Here is an 18495-nt window from a genome sequence, read left to right on the forward strand (position 1 = left end):
GTGCCAGGGCTCTGGCATCTGCCTGCACACCAGTGCTGCTGATGGGCAGAGAGGAGCTCCTGAGCTCCAGGCTACGCCCAGTGCCCCTGAGCAGAGCCCAGCCCTTTCCCCTTGCACCTCCTGTAGGGATTTATGGCCATGATGGGATCCCTCTGAGCCTCCCTGCTCCAGGCTGAGTGGTTTCATTCTGTGCCTTTCCCTGCAGCCAACTGGCTGCTAAAAGTGTCCGCTTCCCTCTGCACACACAGATCCCTCCCCAGACACAAATCTCCAAATTACTTCTTCCCCTGCAGAGGTTTTAATTTTAATTTAACAACCAGGTTTCTCCCCTGGCTGGAACACAAAGCTCTGCTCTGTGATGCAGCCCAGTGGGTTGGCTCTGCGGTCCCTGCGGAGGAGGAGAGAGGGAGGGAGGGAGGGATGGAGGGATAGAAGGAAAGACGGAGGGATGGAGGGATAGAAGGAAAGACGGAGGGATGGAGGGAGGCAGAGAGAAAGGGATGGGGGGAAGGATGGAAGGATAGAGAGATGGAAGGAGAGATGAAGAAATGGAGGGAAGGAGAGAGATGGAGGGAAGAATGAAGGGAAAGAGAAGGGGATGGAAGGAAGGAGAGGTGGAGGGAGGGATGGAGAACTGGAGGTAAGCATAGAGAGATGGAGGGAAGGATGAATGGAGAAAGAGCTGGAAGGAAGAATGCAGAGATGGAGGGAAGGCTGGAAGGGTGAAGGGATAGAAAGACGGAGGAAGAGAAAGAAATGGAGGGAAAGATAGATGGAGGGAAGAACGGAGGGAGAGAGAAAGGGATGGAAGGAAGGATGAAGAAATGGAGATTAGGATGGAGGGGAAGAAGCCATCAGCTGGGACATCCATCTGCCCTCAGGCCCCACATCTCCCTCCAGCAATGAGGGAAAAAATGAGAAGCCCTGGAGCCCACAGACAGCTGGAGCCAATGTGTCCCTTGTGTGCTGTGTGCAGCTCCCATCCCACCTCTCCATGCACACAGCCCCGTGCCAGCAGCCCTGCGCTCCCACAACCCCAGTGCCATCAGCCACCGCTGCCAGTATGGTCCCATTGCTGCTGCTCCTCCCTTGCTGGTGACAAGCAGATGGGAAAGAAAAGGCTTTGTCCCAAGAAAAGGCATGAAATATTGAGCCTGATAACACAGGGCAAGTCCTCATCCCGACCCATCGGAAGGGAGGGGAATGGCTGTGAGTAATGAGGATGAATGTGACACCACTCATCAGGCAAAGCTGCAGGCATTGGGCTGAGCCAGAGGAGCACAACATGGGTGTGTTGGTCCCACAGCCTCCTTGTTTGCTTTTGTTTGCTTGAATGCTGGACCTGGGAACTGGCGGGTGTTTATCAGAGCTGCCAGGAGCCTGCAGCACGCACACAGACGCACACACACAGCTTGTACACGTGCACACACACAGACACACTAATGCATGCGTGCACACAAACACACTCATTTATAGAGCACAGCTGCATGCACATGGTGTATACACACACTTGCATGCAGGACAGACCCACACGTGCGATGGTACCAGTGGCGATGCACACCCATCTACACACAGCACCTGGCAAGGCCACCCCAAATACCACCCTGCTGCCAGCTCCAGCACGAGGCCTGGCAGCGCCAGGGCTGAGCTCATGGTCCCCAAAGGGCTCGGCAAGCAACTGCTCCCTCCCTGCTATTGTGTTGTTGGGACACGTCGTCCTTCTGGCTGCTGTCCCCAGCATCTGCTGGCGCGGCTCCCCAACCCCAAATCCTGCCCTGGGAGCACCCATGAGCTGCTATGCCCTGCTCTTTCCCAAGGAATTGCAAATCCTTCCCCAGGCACTGCTCCAGCTGCAAGCTGCACGGTGCTTGCACTCTCACCCCGTGCACACGTGCAAGAATACAGAAAGGTACAACTTGGAGGGGGTGCATGAGGAGCTGGGAGGGAGCACAGCCAGCACAGCTGATCCCAAGAAACCAAAGGGATGCTCCACAGCATCGTGCTCAGCAATTGAAGTGGGGGAAAGAAGGTGGAAGAAGGGGATTTTTGAGTGGTTGGTTGCATTTGTCTTCCCATTATGAGGTGCCAAAATGTGCACGCGTGGCAGTGGGGTGCAGCTCCATCCACCAGCACGGTTGGATGCCCGCGCCGAGGCAACTTCAGTGCATGCAGAAGTCAGCTGCAGCGCTGGGATTCAACCAGCAAAAAAGCTGAGAGCAGAGTCCATAAGAGTGCAACCAGCTCAGGCTCCGTGCTCTTTTCGGGCACGAGGAGGGCTCAGCTGTGTTTTCAACCCCATAACCCCGAGCTCTGTGTTCCCCAACCACGTGCCCTCAGCTCCAGCGCGTGCCTGCGGCCTGATCCCACCCTGCAATCCATTCCCCCTTGGCAGCCCCGCTGATCTCTCCCTTCCACATCGCCTTTCTGCCGGTGCCTGGAGGAGCCAAGCAGGAGGGAGTGTGCATCCCAGGGGCGCAGCCAGAAAACCACTACAACAAACTCTTGCAAAAGAGGATATTAAAAGCAGGCTGCGTTTAGAGCACCGTGCCTCTTGTTTTTTTTTTCCCCCTGCTTTTTTTATTTTTATTTTTTTTACCCAAAACATCCTGTTTCCTCAGTTCTTAAGTGGTTTATTTTGTTTTGTTTTTTTTGCGGTTTACTCATTTTCTGCCCCTTGCCAGCTCTGGACACACACCTAGCTCAGTGGGATGCAGCAGGGCTGAGCCTGATCCTGGGCATCTCAAGGCATGGGGTGGGCTGAAGGGCCTGGCTCTCCCCCCCCATGGGCAACTGGGTCTTGATTTATGGGTAGAGCGGGGATCTCTGTGCCCTTGGAGGGCTGCAGGACACGAGGCCCTGAAGATGCCCCAGCTGCAGCTCTCCCTGCCCCTATCAGACACCGCGATCCTGTTCCTGTTATTGCTGGAGCTGCTTTCAACAAACAGCTGCGCCTCAGACCAGGATGAGCGTGCCTGTCCCGAGCCCTTTGCACAATTCATGGCATCCCCAGCGCGGGGTTTCTCGGTCCAACAACAACATTAAAACAATGTAATGCAAGAAATCAGTGGGAGAGGCTTCAAAATTCCAGCAAAAAACTCCGCTGTCCCTTCCTCAGCCCACAGAAAGCGAAATCCACCCTTTGGAAAGAATGGTCCTTGGGGTCGCATCTCCTGTCCGTGTTTTGGAGCAGTCCTGTGCTTGTTAGGGCTTGGAGATGGATGATCTCTGAGGTTTCTTCCAACCCAATCCATTCTCTGACTGTATGATAGCTGTTGTGGTGTCCCTGCCGTGCAGGGCCGTGGAAAGGGATACAGACTGCTGCCCAAACTGGGTCCAGGACTTTGGGACAAGGGAGGACAAAAGGTAGCAGTGACACAGGGCAGAGCCAACCCCGTGGGATGTGTGCATGGGGCTGAGGTTGCAGTGTAGGGTGGGAGCCTGAAGTCCATGCTGACTCCCACAGAACAGAACAAGAAGAAAGGAACTCATGGAGATCATTGTCCAAGCCCCAGCTCCACACAGCACCACCCAAAATCAAACCTTGTGTCTCCTTGGGAGCCATGCTCACTGCCCTGGGGAGCCCATTCTGTGCCACCTCCCATAGACCAAGCTGCCCACAACCCCATCCAACCCCATCCAGGGATGGGTCCAAGCCTCACAAACAGCAGACCCCATCGCCAACACCTCTCCCCTGGAGGGATGCCATCAGCAGGTCCCCATCCCATCCTGCTCAAGGGAGCGTGGCCCCTCACTCAGCCCTTACCTGCAAGGATGAAAACACCAACGAGGATGAGGAAGACGAGGAGGTAGAGTCCCAGCACAGCATACTTGAGTGCTGCCAGGGAGCCCAGCCGCCCGCAGCGCCCGGCTGCCTTCATCCTGTGCCCGGCACCTGGGGACAGAGTGGGTGTCACGGGGAGCACTGGGCCAGTGTGGGTCCATCATCTCCAGGAGCCAATCTGCCAACGTCTCAGCTGTCATAATGCTGTCAGCAATGCAGCAGGTGGGGCTGGTCGGATCCTGCCCTCTCTCAGCACTCAGGTGCACCCAACTGGATGCATCCAGCAGAAAAATTGAAGTGGGAGAAGCACGGTGGCCCCAAAGACAAACCCAATGAGGAGGAGACCTCACTTATCCACGCCCATGAACAATGCCTGCATCCAGCAGAGAACATCACAGTGGGGCTTGGGGAGCCAGCCCCATCCCATTCAATGGGCACTCTATGAGACTGAGGCAGGGATATGAGGGACAAGGAGCTGGGCTGTCCCCTTCTCCTAGAGGTGTTTTCCAACCCTAACAATTCTATCGTTCTGTGATCCCATTACACCCAGACCTTCCCCAGCCATGGGCGGTGTGTCCCTCCTGCCCAGGTTCAGGGGTCTCACGAAACCCTCCAGCCAGCAAAGGACAACGTTGGGTGTAGGGCTCAAGACGGAGCAGATTTATGGCAGAGGGAGGTTAGTGACCAGGCTCTGAGATGATGAAGTGCTATGGTCCTGCTGGCTGATCCCAAGATCCCATGGGATCCCAGGTCTGAGGGCACCCAGAGCAGCGGAAGGTGCAAGGGCAGCTCTCACCTCCCAGCAGCCTCCCTCCCTGTAACATGCAGCTCATTACCCGCATACGGTTCCCATTTGCTGCTCGGGGCATGCTGTCACCGGCCAAACAGATGGAACCGAAGGTTTCATAATGAGCAAAGCTGCAATATTTTTCTGACATTAACACTTATATCAGGTCCTGGGAGGCTCCGGGAGGAGCTGGCCCCGAGCCCTGAACCACCCACTCCTCCCTGTTCACCACACGAGCAGCCCAGGGCTGTGCTCCGGCTCGTAACCAAGGGGAAAAGCAAATATTTCTCCCCTGCCCATCCCCGGGGGAGCTGAGCTGTGTGCTCTGCCCGGCCCCAGAAGAAGGTGGGGACTGAGAGCAGGGTTGATCCCCAGTCCCATTTAGAGGTCCCTGTGTTCCTATCCCAAAGTAGGGGAGCAGTGTTTGCATGCATCCCTCCTCATCCTCATGCTGGGATGAGCCCTGCCTTGTGCTAAAGCCTCACAGGCTCAGGGCTGACCTTGTCTCTGCCCAGGGAATCATCCCATGTGGCTCCAGAGTGAACACAACCCCCTGGATCCCACAACAGTGGGTGGGGATCGGGTTCCCTGCAGTGAACTCTGTGCATAGGGAGAGCAAGGGAGGAGAGGTTTTGGCCCTGGAGACACAGGGGTTGTTGATCCAGCATACGGGGCAGCACGCTGCTGCTCAGTGCTGCAGCCAGGGCTTGGCTGCAGAGAGCTCCAACCCTTCCAGCTCCTGCTCCGTGCCAGCACTGAGCTCTGCTGGGGTGGTCCACGTGCTGCGGGGTCAGGGGGAGCATTGCAGGGTGACATCCGGTATGGGTAGCAATACTACCCATGTAAATGCCATGGAAAATGACCCAAACAGACCCAAAGCTGTGCCCATCCCAAGGGCTGGAGCACCATAGGAACACCATGGCTCTTCTCGCCTTGAGCCACCTGCGCAGCGTGAGCATCCACACAGCAATTCGGCAGTGCCTGGATGCAGCCTGCCCGGGTTCCCCATTACATCCAGGGCTGCCCCACATGTGTGAGCCTGGGAAGGCATCAGTGATATGAGCAATGTTCTGCCTCCTTTGGGAGAGACTGTTCCATGGTACTTGATCTCGTGATGGAGACCAAGCCAGGACTGAGTGGAAGGAGCACTTCGTATGCCAAGAGAAAAAAAAAAGGGCATCCCTGGGCAAAAACACTTGCATGAGAGCTGGAAGCTCAAACTTTCCCCACTAAAAGAAGCACTTCGAGCACAGCCCTGGTCAGCAGCAGAGCCCATTGTGATCCTACAGGAGCACTCATCCCCACATGAGACCAGAAGGGATAGACAGAACAGCAAAGGAGACACAGGGAGCTCTGTGCAGTGGGATTCCCAGAGCACTTCTCCCAAAGAACTGCAGTGGAAGGGGAGCTCCCCGCTCGGGATGGGTTCCTGCCCCCAAATGCAGCATGCAACACTCACCGTCCTCGCAGAGGTTCAGCTTGGAGAGGTTCCTGCCCTCGAAGGGCTCCTCGAAGATGGATCCGTTCTCCCTCTCGCTGAAGGTGTGCAGGTACATGGCCTTGTTCTCCATCCTCCTGCTGCCTGCGGGGCACGAGGGGAAGAGTGGGGAGGGCTGGAGCCGGGAGCATCGCATACGTACGTTCCAGCACCGCTGTTCTCACCCGGCAGCATCCCCAAGGGGAACCAAACTAAACCGGGAGGGATGCTCGGGATGGAGGCACCGGAGGCTGCGGGCACACATCGATCCCCACACATTCCCCCCCGGGCTGTCCATCTTTCTGCTTCCCCCCGCCCTCCGCCCATTCCCGGGAAGTTCCCCACTCACCCACGCGGGACGGGATTCCCGTGGCTCTCAACACCCCCAGCGCAGCGCGATGGCCGGGATAGGAAAAGACAGCGAGGGCCCGGCGACCTCTCCCCGCCACCCACCCGAACCCCCCCAAACCTCCCAGCCGCCTCCCATGGGCTCCCGGCCGGCAGCGGCTGCGGCGGAGCGAAGAGAGAGCTGAGCTGAACTGAGCCGGGCCGGGCGTGTTTTGTAGGATAGGGGCGTGAGGAAGGGGGGAAGGGGGGGGGGAAGCCGGGTCGGAGCCGTCCCCGCCCCGGGGCGGGCAGAGGAGGGGAGGGGGGCAACAGGAGGGAGAGGCCATGGGGCGAGGGCACCGCTGTAAGGCACTGTTCTGTGCTGTGGCATTGCTCTGTGCTCTGTGCTGTGGCATTGCTCTGTGCTATGGCACTGCTCTGTCCTACGGCGCAGTTGGTCCCTCCGGCACTGCTGCACACCGTGCTATGACACCACGCACACTCTGGCACCAAGCTGTATCTTTTATTGTATTACATGTTTTATTAGATCTCAGGCAAAGAACTTCCAGCAGAGTTGCCCTTTGGTGGGCATCTCCGTGCACCACACAGCCCATTTCCGTGTGCACGGCTGCAGCGGTGCCTCAGGTAGGCATCAGTCTGCCTCTGCTGGCTTCTACCTGAGAACCAAAAGGCACTGGGAGAAGGCATTCACCTCTGTAAAAAAAAAAATAAGTACAAAAAAAAAACGACACCTGACCTACAATGAATGTTTCATACAAATGCAATCAATCACATGCAGGTAATCGGTGGTTCTATTCCCTGACACATGTCCACATGTGGTGGCACCTCCAGCAAGCACCAAGGCCAGCAAGGGGGAAAGCCCAAGGAGGGCTGGGATTTGCCATGGACCCAAAGGAAAGCCACACCTTCCTGGATCCTTAAGAGCCTGCTCCATTGAACCCTTACCTCCTTTTAAATCCCCCCTTGCAAGCTGGCCACCATAGAAAAGCAATGAACAGATTAAAAAGCAATAAACATAAAAAAAGTTAAAATAAAATTGGGAAGAGAGCTTCTTCTCGCAGGACCTTTCTGGTCATTCCAGTTGTCTCAGCGTTCTCAGCAAATTCTGGATTTCTTGGCATTCCCCCTGAAAATCTGAAAGGAAAAAAAGTCGATCTAGACGATTTCCTTAGTGGAATGCTAACATGTGATGTACGGCTGAATGGAGAGATGCGAGGCCCCAGGGATGTGCACCCCCCACATCCGTCGCAGCGCTTGCAGCCCCATCAGAGCCCGGCCCGTACCCGGCAGTGCGCCCATCAGCTGGTCGTTCTGGCAGAACGCGACGCCCAGCATGCTGAGGAAGTCCTTGCTGAGCTTGGCTGTGATCTGCTCCTGCAACCAGAGAGCATGAGAGTGTCATTCTGCTGGGATGGCCAACAGGGGAATGTGAGAGATGGTACTGCTATGCTTGCTGGGGAAGCATGGTAAGGTGGAAGAGAGCAGAGGCAGAAATCAGGAAAGGAATGGAACAAAGTAAGAACTCACAGGAAACGAGGGGATCGAGTCATTGCATCACAGAATCATTGTGGTTGGAGAAGACCTCTATGATGACCAAGTCCAACCATCAACCCATCATCACACCCCCTATCCCATTGCTCGTCCATCCCAATTTCTGCTCACACAGCCTGGATTTCCAACAGCAATTTTTGCAGCGTGACTCACTGTCAGATCCTGGAACTGACTCATCATCTTCTCCTTTGCTTTTTCAAACATCGCCTTCCGCACCTCCAGCTCAATGTTCTGCACCAGCGTGGCTTTGATTCGTGCACAGGTATCCTTCCCACGTATATTAGCAGCCTCTGTTATGCAATGGTGGGAAACATGACAATCGTGGAATCACCAAATCATGCAGGTTGGAAAAGACCTCTCAGATCCCCAAGTCTGACCCCAGCCCACCCCACTGTGCCCACCGTGTCCCTCAGTGCCACATCGCTGCAGTTCTGGAACACCTCCAGGTTTGGTGACCCCCCACCACCTCCCTGGGCAGCTGTACAGCACTGCTCTTTTGGAGAAGAACTTTCTCTTGATACATAGAAGGCCTTTAGAGAGGAGCTGGAGTGGTATTCAGATGTAAAGCATGTGTTAAAGCCCATGAACGCTCTGTTGGTAGACTTCTACCTCTTGATCTCTCTCTTCCCAGTGCTACATGTGCTATCCTAAAATATTCCTATACCCAACAGCAAAACTTCCTTCCAAAGCCCTTCAGGCCATACCCATTGTGGGATGGGACAAAGATACCAAAAATACAAGGAATTGCTGCAATAGAGTTTGGCACTCAAATGCTTTCTTCCCTGCTAGGATGATTGTGACCAGCCGAGTGCATCACATGTCGGCACAGATTCACACAGATTCACACATCCTCCTTCAGAGAATTCAGGCTCTGCACTGAGAAGTCTCATCCGAGCTGGGAGAATGTGTCCTTGGCCATACAGCGAGCTCACAGCCTCAGACACTGAGTTAGTTAGGTGGAGAACCAGTCCTACCTTCATAACACGGTGACAGGATGGCTTGGATGGTCAACTCAAGAGATTCATAGATAGCCTTCTTTTTCAAAAGAATTTCTCTATCTATAGCTCTCATGATGATGTCGGTCTGCAGGAATTAATGCAGAGCATTTACAGCATCTCCAAACCCTCAGTGGCCAGCAGCAGGAGCAAATAGTGAACCTGTCTTCAGGCTGTTCATTCAATAGCATGGCCTCCAAGGCATGCATCACACCCTGAATTTGCACCCCAAGATGGACTCTCCCCCCAGGAGCACCCTGCAGCATGAGGCTTTGTTATCAGTTCTGCAGCTTGGCATCAGATCCATCCTGATCTGCTCGCCTGGGATTCCCATTTACTTTCCACTACCTGTAGGCAAGGCATCTGCCAAACCATAGTGGGTTTCTGAGAATGAAACTCACTGGATCAGCATGAAAAACAATTCTACTACCCCTGAAGCTGGTTGTTAGAGGGTGCTCCAGACTTCCATCCAAAGCTGCTCACACACTGCAGCTCTGATTTTGCCCTACTTTGCATCCCCTGAGTCCCTGCCAAGGGGCTGCTGCCCACTCTCAGGTCTGTGCCAGTGACACAAGCTGGCATTAAGCTTCCCTCATCTTAAACTCACCTCTTGCTCGAGAAAGTTGAGCTTGGACCTGTTCATGTTTGTAACCTTCCCAAAGTCCATAAATTTGTCTTTTACCTCCTTGCTGAACTCATTGATTGAGGTCTGCAGGCTGGTCCTTGTGAGTGCCTGTTTTCTGTGTGTGTAAAACCACAATGATTGTTAGACCCCAGCAGGCTTTTCCCACCTTGCTGTCCCTCCTGGGCTCTGTTTGGCCAGGCACAGGAGGGTTCATGGTACAGGGCAGCTGGGGAGTCCCAAGGCAAAATATACAGAGGAACAAGTTGCTGTGGCACTGAATTGGTCAGTGAGCATGGTGGGAATGGGTTGGGGTTGGTGATGGTGATCTTGGAACCTGAAGTCATAGAACTTGAATGGCTCTATAACTTTATTTATGGACACGGTTAGTGGGCATGGTGAGATTGGGTTGCAGGTTGAACTTGATGATTGTAGAGGTCTTTCCCATGACAAGTCCATCAAATATTTTGTGTAAGTAGGTGAATTATGGTGGGGCATCTTTAGTTAGTCTAGTGACTAGACAACATAATGCTATCTCGGGTTTCTTGGGGAGGAAGAAATATAGACCCTTATGCTTCCCAAACCAGGTTGTCTGCAGATGGCTTTCCAGGAAAACTCTTTTCTCTGAGTTTCCAAGATCACTCCCTGCTCACCCACCATTCTCACCTGAATATGTTTGCAAACATTGCCCCAATTTCTGCATAGATGGGCTCAGCCAGGCAGTTGTTGATGTCTATGCGATTGAACACACGGGACACATACACTCCCTTCCTCACACACACAGCTTTCAGGGTCCTGTGGAAGCCAGAGGACGTTTTGCCTTGCTGCAGAAGGAGAAAAACGGCTGGCATGAATAGAACCCCCAGCAGCAGTACTGCCCCAATGGCCAAGCTCTTCTCGTGCAACTGCAGAGCTTCATAAACTAGAACAAATAAGGCCAATACTACCTCATGAAGCTGCTTCTTCCTTCACTAGCTGGAGGAGAAACCCACGCTCAGATGCTGGGCCTCCCATGCCTCTCCATGTCCCAGCAGGACAGCCAAGCCATCCCAGCCATCTCTGGGCTCCACACCATCCCCATCCAGTGCACGTCCAAGACCTGGCCAGTCCTGTTGGCATGTAGCCATGGAGTAACTTGGGCAGGCAACTGGCTATTGTCTTTAGGCATGGCATATCCTTAACATGTCTGTGTTTCTTTCCCTGGACTCAAACTCTCATTACTAAGCTAAAGTAACACCGAATAGCAGCAAGAACATATCTCATCTCTTAACCCACAAACTTCAAAACATTTGCCAGTGATCAGTGAGCAAGAGAAAGTCAGCTGATAATAGAGTCACTGAATCATAGAACTATAGAACCACAGAACAGTAGAACTGAAGAACTACACACACAGTAGAACCAAAGAACTACACACACAGAATCACACACACAGAATGGCCCAGGCTGGAATGGACCCCAAGGATCATGAATCTCCACCTCCCTGCCACACGCAGGGCCACCAGCCTCCACATTTAATATCAGACCAGGCTGCCCCATCCAACCTGGCCTTGAACACCTCCAGGACCGGGCATCCACAGCCTCTCAGTGCAGCCTGTTCCAGCACCTCACCACTCTCATAGTGTGGTGACATCCAAACTAAATCTTACCTCTTTCAACTTAAAACCATTTCCCCTTGCCCTCAACAACAGAACCGAAGAATCATAAAATCAAAGAGTCATAGAACCAAAGAATCATAGAATGGCTTGAGTAGGGAGGCACATTAAAGACCATTCAGTTCCAACCCCTGCCACGGGCAGGAACAACTCCCACCAGATCAGGGTGCCCAAAGCCCCATCCAACCTGCCTTTGAACACCTTCAGGGATGGAGCATCAGCATTTTCTCTGGGCAACCGGTTACTGGATGTGATGGCAATTGCAGCACAGAAAATGCAATAATCCTATTCAGCCTCAGAGAAACCTATGCCACTCACCATGAAGACCTTCTCAATGTTTCTCTTATACTTGGTTCGGGCAGACCTCACCCCATTGATGAGAGGCGCATCCATGTGCCCAAAAGTGACCTCAGTCGAATTCTTCAGAGACTGAATCTTCTCTGACATGAACATGTTGAGCTCTTCCTTATTCACAGACGGATTCTGCAAGAGCAAGGTGCCGCAGCTGTTGACTGCAAAGTCAACAGGCTCCAACGTTGTCCTCCCTGGCAACTCCTGGGTAGCTTGAATGTCAGCTCTGAGAGCAGAGGGGAAGCTAGAACCTGTCCTCTTATTGGCCCCATGTGAGAATGTTGAGAAGATGAGAAAGATGAGAGGGACAACAGCCAACGGGGCTGCAGGGCTGGCAAAGCTCTCTCAATCTCTGCAACTTTCTTGCTTTTTCACCCTCTCCAAAGGGAGCAAAGCGGATAACCAGAAAATGGCTTTGTGGGCAGGCATTGGCCTTGGTGCATCCTCACATCTGGGTGTACCAGGCAAAAGGCTTTCTATGTTTGAGGGATGCTCCTCATCACCTGGCACTGCTGAATTTACCCATGCGTGCAGCAAACCTCTACTTAGGGCAGCAGGAGTAGTTCTACACTTGTTTGCCAACGCTAGTGCTGCTGCCTCCAGCTGCAACCAGACATACCGGGCTGAGGTGTGTGGAATGATGAACATCCACCAGAGAGAAGACAACAAGGATTTCTTTCATGTAATCTTGTAACTGACTTCGTTTTGTGTCCAGGTAGAGCCTCCTGATATGGGATCTCAGCCCGACGATTTCTGAAAGATAATAGAATTGCAACTTATATCCCATTGCTATCAGATATCAGTATAAAGGCAGCAGGATTGCAGCAGACCTCCAGCCCACCCAATACCTGTATCCTCCTTCCTGAGGACTGTGGGGTTCCAAAACTCCTGGGCACTGACGGGGAAAACCAGCTCCTGCTTTTGCAGGACCTCTGCATCACTGGGTAGATTCCTCTGAAAAATGCAAGCATGCAGCAACAATGTGCAACATGAATCATAGTATCATTCAGGTTGAAAAAGACCTCTCCAATCTCAACCCACCCCCCACCATGCCCACTGCCCATGTCCCTCAGTGCCACATCCCCATGCTTCTCAAACATCTCCAGGGATGTTGACCCCACCACCTCCCTGGGCAGCTGTGCCACTGCAGCACTGCTCTTTCTCAGTAGCACTGCCTGGGATTGTCCTGACCAAAGTGCAGGACCAGGCACTTGGTCTTGTTAAACTTCATCCCATTGGCCTCAGCCCATCGATCCAGCCTGTCCACGTCACTCTGTGGGGCCTTCCCACTCTCAGGCAGGTTGACACTTCATCCCATTTTGGTGTCATCTGCAAACTTACTCAGGGTGAACCCAATCCTGTCCCAGGCAAACATCTTTGTAAGGGGGCTAACACATTTCTTGGGAAAAGACACATGCATAAACATCAGCACTGTAACTGACGCTTTTGTTACCAAAATAAAGACCAAATGATACTTCACAGCCAGCAAACTCTATAGAATGACTCTACCTTCATCCTTTCCCTTAGTGTTCTGGTCTTTTTTGCTTTCAGGTCTTGTTTCATCCCCAAAATGGCATCACGCTTGCTTACATCCCTCTAGATGGCAAATAGTAGTAAGTGTTACAAGGAGAACATCCCCTCTGCACCAAGCCTGGTGCAGCCCCAGTGCAGAGCCTCCCAGCAAGGGACCAGTGCTCCCCCCATTACATCCATGGAAGACAACAGCCATCCTCCAAAGAGAGACTATGCACTTTTGCTCCATGGAAATACTCAGTTAGAAAAGGGATGTGGGTTTCCACCTCTGAAAGCAGCCAGCAGATACTCACTGAAACCTCTGGGTGGCTCCTGGGAAATGAAAAGAAGAAAGAAAAGGCTTTTAGCAGATACAGTGAAGTCGAACCCTATAGCACGTGCTGGTGTCAGCTGGCAGCAAAGTGCCAGCCCACAGCACTGCCACCACACCAAAGGAGAAGGGTGGTCAGAAAGACCACGGTAAAAGCACAGGGGATGTATAGTGATGGGGTCCTGCTGTAAATCCCAGGCACAGATCTGGGTGCCAGGGCTTTTGAATGTGTAATAATTATAAAAGGAGAGCTATTGGTAGGGAATGCAGCTGGACAGGCAGCACACAGTGGGGATGAGGCAGCCTGTCCTTCTGCAAACCAGAACCAGCCACTGCCTACCTCAAGTACTCGTCCACATTAATCTTATCCATCTTGGTGATCACAAAGGTGATATCGCTGCACTTGCCAACCTGGCAAGCTTTAATTGCCTCTTGCACCATGATTTCATGTGCTGTAGCCCCAAAAACACGTTCAACATCAGCAACGATCCATATGGATGTGCACTGCAAGATGCTCTTGGGGGAACAAGGGGAGAAGAATCAGGCAGGATGCGTGAGCACTGAGGGCCCGTCCCTTATGTTAGAACCCCAGTGCTCCCCACCCCACTGCATTGCCCCCAGTGCCACTCACCTCTTTCCACATCTCATCCCTCTTCTTGTTGGCATCACCTGTCCCTGGGATGTCCACAAAGATGACACCTTCAGGCACCAGGTCAGATGGGGGGAGTGTCACTTGCACCTGCTTGATGAGGGGCCAGAGCCGCATCTGCTCGCTGCACTGGGGGTTGCCCACCAACTCGACCCCCTCAAGGCCATCCTGGTTACGGATGTATGGATCCAGCTCATTGGCGAGGTCTTCTGCCTGAGACAACATGAGCAGTTCAATGTTTGCCCCCCATTAATGATCTCAAGTTGTGCCAGGGGAGGTTCAGATTGGATCTTATGGAGAATTTCTTCATGGAGATGGTGGTGAGTCACTGCAAGGGGCTGCCCAGGGCAGTGCTGGGGTTCCCATCCTTAGAAGCATCTAAGAGATGTGTGGATGTGGCACTAAGAGACATGGTTTGGTGGTTGTTGGGGTGATGGTTGGACTTGGTGAACTTAAAGCACTCTTCCAACCTAACGATTCACAGATTCTTTACAGAGATAAACCTTCCAAGCAGCCTGAAAAGAGCAAACCACCAAAACAGCATGATAAGGGAAACAAAGACATGGGAATTGCTGTGTGCTGTGCTCACCTCTGTCTTTCTCAGAGTGATAACTCTCGAAGGAGGAATAGTGATCACAGGCTTGGATCTCATGAGGTCTTCATAAGACTTTTCATCTGCTCCTTCCCCATAGATAGCCGTCAGCACTTTGATGGCATGCTCCAGATCGCCATCAATCTCACTGTTCTCATGTCTGTTTTCCAGGAGCGTGACCAGGTTCCTCACCTCCTCCTTCCACTCCTGAGTGAGGAGCACATTATGCAGCACCATGGTTCCAATTTGTTGGGGCAGGAACAGCTTCAGTTGTGGGCAGCAATGGGGAGCAGCAGTGCAGGGGCTGCAAGGCTCCCTCTTGTCTGCAAGCATGGCCAGAGACCCATGGCCAGAAATCTCCATAGAAGTTGCAAGGAAATGGAGCTGGGCTCTGCTCTGCAGTGCCCAGGGCAGCCCAGGGGCACTGGGCACAGTCTGGAGCCCCATCAGCAGCACCACAGTGCCGAGGAGATGCTGGAGCACAGGGAGCAGAGACCTTTGGGAGCTCCTCCTGGGGGGATGTCCCCAACCCCATTGGGCTGGGCACCCTTCCATGGCAGGGCCCAGAATACACCCTTACCTCATCCGAGAGGAGAAAAATCTTGGCTTCATAATGCTTGCTCCTGCAGACACTGACATGGACCTGGCAGGACGTACACGTGCGGGTCCCTGACACCGGGAGGAAGAAGCGTTTCCCCAGGATGGTGTTGAGCAGAGTGCTCTTCCCCGCCCCGCTGCTCCCAAAGAGCCCAATGTAGAGGGGTTCCAAGGCAGGCCTGGAGTCGAGAGTGGTGAGGCGGTCCCTGGGGAAGGGGTGCACAAGAAATTCTGGCCACTGCAGCACATGCAAATATCAAGGGAGTTTTCTCCTTGCAAGATGCGATATCTCCAACAAAAGGACTTATTACTAAGGCACAACCCATGAGCTCCAACTTCCTTCATTTCCCTGCCCCAAACCCTGGAGACCCCATGCCAAAACGAGAGCAGATCCAGGGGCTCCAGCGATCCCTCCCTGACACCTCCAGGGGATGCCCACAAGGACCCTTCAACCTCCCCATGGCACAAAGCCACCAGGGCACAACCTGCTTTGCCTTTGGGAATGCACCCTCCAGAGCGATCCCAGCATTGATTCCCACTTCCAATTTTCTCCCTAGTAACTGGTGTCTGTCAAAGCCTCAGAGCGGAGCTGAGCCTGGAGCCAGGCCCAGAGCATTGCCAAAGGAAAGCAAGTTTGGTGGAGTCTCTTTGGCCACAGACTCACCGGAGATAGGCCAGGTGCCCAGGCATGTCTTTCAGCAGAAAGAGATGGGTCATCTTCTGACAGGAGGTGCTCAGAATTTTTCTGGCCTTGCTCTCAATATTCTCATCTGGAAGGGAAGGGTGATTATGTGGTCATTCCAGTGTGTAGGAACAGGGCTGCAGCCCCTCTCTGAATCTTGGGCCAGCCCTGGTGCCGTGCACATGGCTCTCAGCACTCACAGTTCCTGAGAGTCTTCTGTTCCTCCTGCTGGAAAGATAGATGCAAGCGTGGTTGCTTCCGAGGAATCACAGCTGCACTGTCCCCATCTGCACTGATGGGAGCTGAAAGGACAGAGATGTGAATCTGTGCTTCCAATACCCCAGGAACAGCCCAAGTGGGGACGTGACAGCAAACCTCACATCAGCCCCCAGACCCCTTGGTCAGGCAGATGGCTGCTAGATGGGGTTTGTGTTGGACACCAACAGAAAGAGCAGAAGGAGCAGAGCAGGGCTGGTGTAATAGAATGGCTAGCATTAGGTCACAAGTCTCCAAGAGAATGGGATTACATAGAACTGTAGAATCCCAGAGTGGTTTGGGTTGGAAGGGACCCTAGAGCCCACACAGCCTCAACCCCTGCCACAGGAACACCTTTCATAGACCAAAGCCCCATCCATGGCCTTGGGTGCCTCTGGGGATGGGGTACCCACAGCTTCTCCTGTTTCCTGGTTGCCCACAGCGGGAGCCTCACTTGGATAGCTATGGCAGGCAGGTAGATGGCTTTGCACTTCACACTGCAAAGAAAAGCTACAAAACTGGCCCTGAACATGTAGAAATCAAGAGAGGGGTGAAAAACATTTGCAGTATTTCTGCAGAAATGGTATCAGGAGTCTCAAGGACACCTCTTCACCTCCTGCCTGCTGCCACGTGACTCATCACCGTGTGCATTGTTTTCACTGGCTCCTCCTTTTCATTTTCTACCTTTCTTTTCCTGGTGTACAGTTTCAGGTTTTGCAGGAAACAGTGCCACAAAGCTAGCTCCCTGAAATGAGTGTTTGTTGTGCACATGCCTTTCCCTACTCCCTTCTGCTGATAGAATCACAGAGTAATTCAGGTTGGAAAAGACCTCTGAGATCCCCAAGCCCAACCCCAGCCCACCCCACCATGCCCACTGTCCACGTCCCTCAGTGCCCCATCTCCACATTCTATGAACACCTATGGGGTTGGTGACCCCACCACCTCCCCTGGGCAGCTGTGCCACTGCATCACTGCTATTTATCAGAAGAAATGTTTCCTCATATCCAACCTGAACCTCCCCTTTGTGCCTGCGTGAGGTGAAGAGGCCAATTCCCCTGTCAGGAAATGCAAACTAAAGCTGTGGCTTCCTGACTCCTGCCACCTATCTGTAGCAACCTGCAAGGAAGTGAAGGCAGAAGGTTTGGGAACAGGGATACGCACTCACCATCATGATCTGCCTTTCCATGGGACCCCTCCATAGTCTTTCCACTACCAGGATGTGCTAAGTTACAACCAGCTCTGTGCTCCCAGAGCCACCTGGGGGGAGGAAAAAAGAGATAAGTATGAATCACGCAGCCCGTGCCTCTGGGGTCACACCCTCGTGTGTGCCACACCGCCCCAGGTGTCCTGCTTACACCTGGACACAGCTGCACCACTGGTTCAGAGGTTGCTCTGGGTATCGAAGAAAGAACTCCATGCACTTGTTTTTATGATGCTTTGGGTTAATGATCAACCCATACACATCAGAGAAGGCATGGCTGATGCTTCAACTGCGGTGCCTTTGCCAGCTGTCCATTGCAGGGCTGCCTATCACAAGGAGCATCTCCCCTTGACTTGGGCAGGCAGCACCAGCCCACTGCCCCAGCTCCACCCCCAAGTGTTTGCTTCCATGGTGGTTGCAGCTGAGCACACCTCGATGGGCAGCTCAGATTTGTGCTCTGAGAGCACCCGTGGATGGAAACGGTCCCTCCTGCTATGGGCAGCTTCTCTCACCTGTGCTCTGCAAAGATTTCCAACCTCCAGGAGTGTACAGACAGGAGAGAGGTGGCCAAAGGCTTGTCTACGAAGTCATCCACAAGCAACCAGGAAATCGAATTTTGCAACCTTGCCTTCACCTTCCTCTTGCTTGTCTCTCAAGAATAGAGAAAGAAACGCTTACACACAAAGCCCTGCCCGTGCCATGCACCGCCCCTTTGGGCTGAGCCAGTTTCCCTTGTGCCCTGGTCTCAGTGGCTGTACCTGCTCACAGCAGTGACAACATTCTTGCACATTGGAGCAAGTTCTGCGCAGTGCAAATGCTGATGCAAGCACCTGCACTGTTCCTGGAGGTGTTCCAGAACCGTGGGGATGTGGAACTGAGTGATGTGGTCAGTGGGCATTGGTGGGGTGGGCTGGGGTTGGATTGGGTGACCTGGGAGGTCTTTTCCAACCTGGATAATTGAACGATTCCAATTCTATGATTCTCACAGGGAAGGTTTCTTCTATTTCTGGTTGGAGTTTGGAGCTGCTGAGACACCTCTATCCTCCCCCTGAGCCCAGCACACCTTTAGTACCTGTGCCCCATGCAAACCCATCACCTCTGCTTTGCACTGG

At 53.2% G+C, this 18495-nt stretch overlaps 2 protein-coding genes across 5 annotated transcripts in view; both read right to left on the reverse strand.

Annotated features, from left to right (window-relative positions):
* Positions 1–6473, reverse strand: part of SCARA5 (scavenger receptor class A member 5) — an 18826-nt gene extending 12353 nt beyond the window's left edge. For both annotated transcript variants that reach the window (XM_042836358.1, XM_042836357.1), the window contains exons 1-3: positions 6395–6473; positions 6028–6150; positions 3764–3892 (exon numbers count right to left, since the gene is read on the reverse strand). In XM_042836358.1, the coding sequence (XP_042692292.1) occupies positions 3764–3892; positions 6028–6139 (241 nt within the window). In that variant the 5' untranslated portion in view covers positions 6140–6150; positions 6395–6473. The remainder of the gene's footprint in view (positions 1–3763; positions 3893–6027; positions 6151–6394) is intronic.
* A 401-nt stretch (positions 6474–6874) lies between these two features.
* LOC122169876 (nuclear GTPase SLIP-GC-like) lies at positions 6875–18217 on the reverse strand. 3 transcript variants are annotated; one of them, XM_042836366.1, is made up of 20 exons: positions 17896–18217; positions 17348–17439; positions 16128–16229; positions 15910–16015; positions 15229–15451; positions 14646–14855; positions 14039–14269; positions 13748–13923; positions 13391–13409; positions 13074–13160; positions 12413–12518; positions 12184–12317; positions 11532–11696; positions 10228–10385; positions 9547–9679; positions 8919–9027; positions 8098–8234; positions 7677–7767; positions 7458–7527; positions 6875–7086 (listed from the first exon to the last, which is right to left on the reverse strand). In XM_042836366.1, the coding sequence occupies exons 2-19, from the start codon at positions 17379–17381 to the stop codon at positions 7466–7468; spliced, it is 2283 nt and encodes a 760-aa protein (XP_042692300.1). In that variant the 5' UTR covers positions 17382–17439; positions 17896–18217; the 3' UTR covers positions 6875–7086; positions 7458–7465. The 3 variants fall into 3 exon arrangements, with proteins under 3 accessions (XP_042692300.1, XP_042692298.1, XP_042692299.1); XM_042836364.1 differs by having other exon boundaries at positions 6875–7527; XM_042836365.1 differs by lacking the exon at positions 17896–18217 and adding an exon at positions 17538–17569 and having other exon boundaries at positions 6875–7527.
* Between the last annotated feature and the right edge of the window lie 278 nt (positions 18218–18495).

Source organism: Centrocercus urophasianus, unplaced genomic scaffold (assembly GCF_019232065.1).
Source record: "Centrocercus urophasianus isolate 14NV4802_14NV808 unplaced genomic scaffold, USGS_Curo_1.0 seq_596, whole genome shotgun sequence".
Lineage (NCBI taxonomy): Eukaryota > Metazoa > Chordata > Aves > Galliformes > Phasianidae > Centrocercus > Centrocercus urophasianus.